The following is a 7,250-nucleotide window of genomic DNA, read 5'->3' on the forward strand; positions in this document are numbered from 1 at the left end:
ACCCACATATATATATGCACCGCCGGGCACTCCAGCTAGTAGAATCATAGAATGACTACAGCACAGAAGGAGTCTATTCGGCCCATCGAGCCCAGGCCAGCTCTCTGCAGGAGCACTTCAGCTAGTCCCAATCCCCCGCCCTTTCCCTGTAGCCCTGCAAAAAAAAATTTCCTTTAGGTTCTTATCCAATTTTGAAGACCACGATTGAATCTGCCTCCACCACCATTTCAGGCAGTGCATTCCAGATCCTAACCACTCCCTGCGTAAAAAAAGTTTTTCCTCATGTCGCCTTTGGTTCTTTTGCCAATCACCTTAAATCTGTGTCCTCTGGTTCTCGGCCCTTCCGCCAATGGGAACAGTTTCTCTCTCTCTACTCTGTCCAGACCCCTCATGATTTTGAACACCTCTTATCAAGTCTCCTCTCAACCTTCTCTGCTCTAAGGAGAACAGCCCCAGCTTCTCCAGTCTATCCACATACCTGAAGTCCCTCATCCCTGGAATCATTCTCGTAAATCTTTTCTGCACCCTCTCTAAGGCCTTCCCATTCTTCCTAAAGTGCGGTGCTCAGAATTGGACACAATACTCCAGTTGAGGCCGAACCAGTGTTTTATAAAGGTTCATCATAACTTCCTTGCTTTTGTACTCAATGCCTCTATTTATGAAGCCCAGGATCCCGTATGCTTTTTTTTAACCACTTTCTCAACCTGCCCTGCCACCTTCAATGATTTGTGCACATATACCCCCAGGTCTCTCTGTTCATTAACCCCCTTTAGAATTGTACCCTTTCGTTTATATTGCCTCTCCTTGTTCTTTCTACCAGAATGTATCACCTTTTAGGGTCAGGCACGCAGACAAAAATATTTTTCACATCACATTGCTGGCTGGGAGACATGCTATTTGTAGCAGATGTACTATCTGAGTGGGTATAACTGAGTTACAGAACATTTGACTATATATCACAAGGTCCCTGGTTCAAATCCACGTGCCCATTTTGCTTATCTTATATTTCACCATCCTAGAATTAAGTGCCTTGTCTCACTGTGGGTGTTAAGCAACCTCCTTTCTCCTGCATCTTTGGCCAATTGTTATCTGTATCTAATGGATATCTGCTTCCCATGTTTATTACCCTAAAACTAAACATTAACCATCATGGGTGATGCCATTCCTAACACTTATTCCCTTACTCAAGCACGTTACCTTTCAGAAAACGAGCAATGCCTTCTCCTCAGACACTTCCACTGTCATCTGTTTATATTTTGGAAAGACTGACAATGCATTCCTTTTATGACCCTTCCAGGAAAACCTGTTGCTTTAAGCTACAAAGTGGTTTGACTGTTAAACTCTTAACGTTCACGATGTCCAACAGTGGGCAGTGCTTGGTGCCTTTTTGGGGGGGGGGTAGCTCATTGGCTGCTATATTAAGAGGTCCCTAACTCAAATTCAGGTGGCCCTTTACGAGTAGGCACATGGGATTAGCACAACTGCTCACCTTGGAGGATTCACACAAGCATGGACTGACCAGGCCAAGCAGCATGTTGGCGTGATGTAATTCTATGTTGCAATCGAAAAAAGTTAATGAATTTATTTGTAGATTTTTCTGAATGAAGAAAATCAGTTTGTGATGTCCGTTTTTTATCTTTGTGATGTCTCATTGGTAGAAATTTCTTCCACTGATATCTCTCCATGCTAAATTCATCAAAGTTCAAAACAATGCAATAAAAATCAGCTCCACATTTTATCAGGAGGCCAGTTAAAACAGGAAATGCCCTTTAAACAAACATTAGCCTTGAAGTTGTGCTGTGAGCTCAACACATTTTTATGAAATTCCTTTGTCCACTGTCGATTCCGAGGACTGCCTCCATTAAAATAGCAAACAAAGGAATGTCATTATACAAATATATTAAGTATTCACATACTGTAATCGTCATACAGCATAATCTCAGCACTTGCTTCTTAACTCTTTGCAGATCCTTAGTAAATATAAAATCCCAATGTAAATGGGTTGAAATTGATTTTTGGAAACCAGTCAAGGGTTTATGTTTCTTGTAAACATTACAATGTTAGGGAACAGAAATTTGTAAATAATAAAATATTAGGCATGCAACAGTAACTGTAATAATTCTCTGTTTTGATATTAAAGGAAAAGAGCAAAGGCAGAACAATGTCGCGACCACCCGTGGCTTTCCTCCAACCTCGAGGTGCCAAAACCCATAACCAAATCGGAGGAGCAGCCCGAGTCTGAACAGAACAGCCCAGATTCAGAGGGACTGGTGCTAATGGCCTCCTACACACTGTGTAGGCAGTTGGACAAGAACATTGAGATTGAGCGAACGGCAGTGCACAAACAGTTCAAATTTGAGGAGCCTTTCACAACCTTGCGAGATTTTCTGAGTGCTTAACAACATATACTGGACTGCGAGTACACTGACTTCAAACTAGCTACACAGAGCACTGCGTTTGTTCGTTGCTCAGAGTGCCACATGGCTGAATGCTCTGCAGGCTTTCATTACTTAGGGCAATTAACTTTTTATTAGGCATCGGCCTGGTATTATAGAGTGAATGGCCTGAATTGAGCTCACGATTTAAGGAGAAAAGCACACTTTTTTTCTGGGGAAATGGTGCCCTCTTAAGCTCGGTGATAGAGCTGAGAGATTGGTATGGAGAAACCTGGTTAAAACCACTGCTGCTTTACTGATCGAACCTGTGAACCCTGTGCCGTCTCATTATTTACCAATGCAAGATAAATTATGTGATGGTTGAAATGAGCAACATGGAAAGATTTGTGTCAGAGAGAAAAATGTAGACTATTTTTGAGGTGACAATCTTGCATTCATCTAATGCTGTTGGGTTGCCCTTTTCTCTCTTTGTTGGCAGCCAGGTATTGTCAATCAGCAGTTTAAAAAAAAAACCTTTTCTTTGGCACCGCTCCTTTTAAGCAAAAAAAAAGCTTGCATTACTCGAGTTTAACTCCGCTATTTCGGGGCAGAGGTCTCTCATTGCTGTGTAACTAGAGAGCACTTTTTGTTCCAGTATGCTGATGAGCATGTCCCCAACACCACCCCACACCTCCAAAAGCCAGTTTTATACTTGGCTTATTTCTAATTAAAAAGACAAATGAAGTGCTGTATTGAACAGCCTTAAAAAAATAAAAAAAAATAAAAAAAATTGAAATCCAGCAAAAAAAAAGTTTGGATTTGATGTATGAAGTTGCCAAAATTGGTATGTTGATATTAGGTACGCTTTTATTTTGTGCTTCGAAGGCTTACAATAATAGTTTTGTACGCTTTGTACAGTAAACAGTCCCACTTTGGTTCTCATTCATTTCATAGGGTCTGACTTTTGTCACCCTGCAATTATAAAATACTGAGCTCTGACTCTTTATTGTATGAGAAGCGAATCCCAGGAGATCAGAATGGGACCAGTGGAGTCTAAAATTCACATAATGAGGTTAAATAATGAGTGTAATTCTTTGGGCTACAGGGACATTTTATGCAAATTTCCTTGTAAATCTGTACATTGGAATGCGCCAAGCTGGAATGAAATAATGGCACATGGAGCATTGGTGCACATTTTCTTTTCTTTCTTCGGTTTAGGGAATAGTTGTCTTTTTTTCTTATTTATTGTATCCTGATGGTTAAAATAACCATTATTGAAAGATTTTTGTCAGGGACTAGAATGTAGTCATTTTCTAAAGAATATTCCAGAAACATATCAGCGTTGTTATTCAAGCAATTTGACATTCATCTTGGCTCACTTCCTCCAATTATAAATAATGCACACACGCGTTGTAGAGCTTCTGTGACTGAGTGAGACATGTATATATTTGTTTTAAAGTGAAGGTGCCTTTGACACTTATCTAAATAATGTGGGACCAGGTACATTTGAACTCTGAATGGATACGTGGATTTTGAGGTCATTCAGTATCACCTGGCACAAGGCGTAAAGGAATTCCTAGCTGGGGAGGAGGTAAAGAGCACCTTTGTGGCACATGTAGCAGACACATAAACTGTCACTTTATTTTTGTCACTGATACGATGTGAGAAAATTCACAAGCAAGTAAATGTAGGCTAGCGAAGTAATCCAATCTGTACTGTAGACTGTCTGAGCGTGCATTCCAACAACTGAACAAGTCAGAAATGTAACATTGAACTCGCGACGCACTGTAGTTCACTTTTGAGGCCGGTTGTACGAGGTCTAATTAGCAAGGACCAAGGGATGTGTCAACTGCAGTGCTTTCTGGGTATGTCCTATTTCTGACCTTCGTGACTGCACATTCAAACTGAGCATAGCAAGAGGAGCATAATCTTGCCTTTTTTATGAAACAAAACTTTTTTTTTCCAGAAATTGCAACAGCCAGTGTTATCTGCACAACAATGCACAATTCTGCCTTCCTTCCTTTCCCTTTCCCTTTCATTCCTGACTAATTTAGACCCCAAAAAACAACACTGGACTGCAAGAAGTATCGAGACATTGATTTTAAAAAACTGAATCTATTGCACAGCGGTCTTTGCCGTGCGGTCTTCAGGAAGTTTATCACTCAACGTAAGTGAAATGCTATTTCACTCAACATTCCTGTTGTACATTATCGAGTTCAAAGACTTTGAAATTGAGAAATGGAATTTTGTATTGTATTTTCAATAGTTGAATGGAATTATCAAAGAATTATTCAGACCTGTTCTTCACGCAATGTCTGTTGGCCAGGAGTAAAGACTGTGCTTTACTAATAAGGGTGGATTTTGTTCGAAGTTTCATTGGGCAGCACCTGCTTTAAAATAATTCGGTGGTTATTTAGTACAAATACATGTGTCAGTACTGGCATTAGGCATTTTCCAACAGATCGTATTCCCTTCAGTGAGGAACTGAATTTCCAGCGCACAGAAGCAGCAAGCAGACATTTTGCAGAGCTGGTATAATGTATCTGTGTGGCGCTAAGGGAGGGGCACGGCAGTGCATTAGTGCCACTCCTCAATGTCAGACTGGCACTGATACAAATTTGGAGCAGAATCGATGGTTTAAAAAGTCAAAAGCACAGAAGTTTAATCATAAGTACACTTCATTCAAGACGCCCAATAACCCGTGGTCCTGTGAAAATGGGATGATTTTTATCGATTGTTAAACATTTTGAGAGAGGCTGGATGCTCCTAGAAATCTGCTTTGTGTCCAGAAGTGCTCCTTCGATATTGGCAAGGTAGTGGAGGGAGAGGCCCATGTTGCTTAATTAAATAAAAACTGACAAAAGGTTAGTTAAGGTAACCTTGTTTATTGTTTTGTGTATGTCGGGGACATCACCTCCACTCACTATTCTAATACAGGTAGACTACCTTTTATCCGAACTTCCGAAAACCGAAACCCTCTAAAAACCGAAGGTTTTTTCGTTCAGCGTAAGTCGTGCGCACGACATGACCAGAGTGGCGCACGACTTACGCTGAGCAGAGGGTCAGCGTAAGTCGTGCGCACGACCCCACCCCCCACCGACCCCCACCCCCGACGACCCCCACCCCCGACAAATTTCCCAGTCTTATAAAATACCTTCCGAAATCCGAAATTTTCCGAAAACCGAAACACGGCTGGTCCCGAGGTTTTCGGATAAAGGATAGTCTACCTGTATTCATTAACCTGTTTATTTTAAATGGATTAATGATAAGCTAGCAAACAGAAGACTTTTACCAGAGCTGGTCTGATGTTAAAGCAGCCTGTATCCCAGTCTCCTTTTTCCATGTGCTTCAGAATATTATTTGCATTCTGTTCTCATGTGGACACTTAAGCCAGTCATAGCAAATTCCTCTCTGCTCCACCTTAGTGCCAGTGTTAACCCAATTTGGGCATTCAAACATGTTTAAAAGTCATAGAAGAACAGTACAATCTGAGACTCAATTCTTTAGATTACAAAAGGAGAAGAAACTAGATTGTGTTCTCGACAGTCTCTCAAAAGGACAAGACCCGAGTGGGAGAATTGACTGCCAATTAAATGTGTCCACCCTTAGATGGCACATGGTGCAGCAAGGTCAAGAAAGGAGAAAAAATCTCTTCAAATGAACAAGTCTTAAGTATGCACACCACCTCATACCACTAAATGAAGGAACAGGTTGGAGCTTAAAGACCAGCAATGGGCTTGGTCTGATGGTACATGCAGGACAAAACTGTAGATTATTAGATCCTTTGCTTGAGTGATTTGGAATTAGGAGAAAATATTCCTTACTTTCACGTTACTATTGCAACTTGTTTCTTTTGTAATGTAAAACTGTCACATTTTGGTGTACAAAGCAATGGCATGGGCACAGGCTTTATAAAGAACATAACCGTTATATTAAGCAATCAGATGGATAAATATTCATAAACTTCACAATTAACTACTGTAATTCCACTGGATGGCTGTATGTATGGCTGATAATTCCTTGGTGCAGAACATGTTTGTTGGACCAGATTCGTATTGTAATTATTTTTCCTTTAAAATGCTGCAGACTTTGTTATCCGCACCTCCACAAACAAGAATATAATGTACAATTTATTTTATGCAATTGTCTTGACAGCCAAACTGATGACAAAGGTACTGTTTGATATATTCCATGTAATGTGCTGTTTTTTACAATAATAAAACAACATTTTAAGTTCGTCCGCTCCCTTTCATTTTTTGAAAATCGACTGTTCTAAAACCATTCAGAATGATACCGGGGCTAAAAGGGTTAAATTATGAGGACTGGTTGCATTCCCTTGAATATAGAAGATTAAGGGATGATCCATTTGAAGTGTTTACGATGATTAAAGGAGTGATAGGGTAGATAGAGAAAAACTACTTCCTCTGGTGCGAGAGTCCAGAATAAAGGAGCATAACCTTAAAATTAGAGCTAGGCCGTTCAGGGGTGATGTCAGGAAGCACTTCTTCACAGTGGTAGTGGAAATCTGGAACTCTGTCCCAAGAAGCTGTTGAGACTGGGGGTCATTTGTAAATTTCAAAACCGAGATGGATAGATTTTTGTTAGGTAAACATATTAAAGGTTACGGAACCAAGGCGGGTAGATGGAGTTATGCTACAGATCGGCCATGATCTAATTGAATGGCAGAACAGGCTTGAGGGCCTGAATGGCCTACTGGTGTTCCTCTGTTCCAACTATTACAAAACTAAGGTAAGATCTTGCACAAAGTTTGAAGCCAAAGGTAAATCAAGAAATGTATACAATTGATTGCGTTATGGATACCTGTTAAAACCATCTGATGATTTCTCATAAGGCTGAAGCATTGGACTGTTTAAG

General features: G+C 40.5%; 1 protein-coding gene across 1 annotated transcript in view; it reads left to right on the forward strand.

The window, feature by feature from the left end:
- Window positions 1-6,611, forward strand: part of LOC147101202 (serine/threonine-protein kinase 17A-like) — a 48,016-nt gene extending 41,405 nt beyond the window's left edge. Inside the window, exon 6 of the mRNA XM_085966441.1 lies at window positions 2,141-6,611. Within this exon, the coding sequence (XP_085822567.1) occupies window positions 2,141-2,399 (259 nt within the window). The 3' untranslated portion in view covers window positions 2,400-6,611. The remainder of the gene's footprint in view (window positions 1-2,140) is intronic.
- The last annotated feature ends 639 nt before the right edge of the window (window positions 6,612-7,250 follow it).

The sequence above is a fragment of the Somniosus microcephalus genome, chromosome 24, assembly GCF_052327205.1.
Source record: "Somniosus microcephalus isolate GS21.2 chromosome 24, FLI_Smic_1.0, whole genome shotgun sequence".
In the NCBI taxonomy this organism is placed as follows: Eukaryota; Metazoa; Chordata; class Chondrichthyes; order Squaliformes; family Somniosidae; genus Somniosus; species Somniosus microcephalus.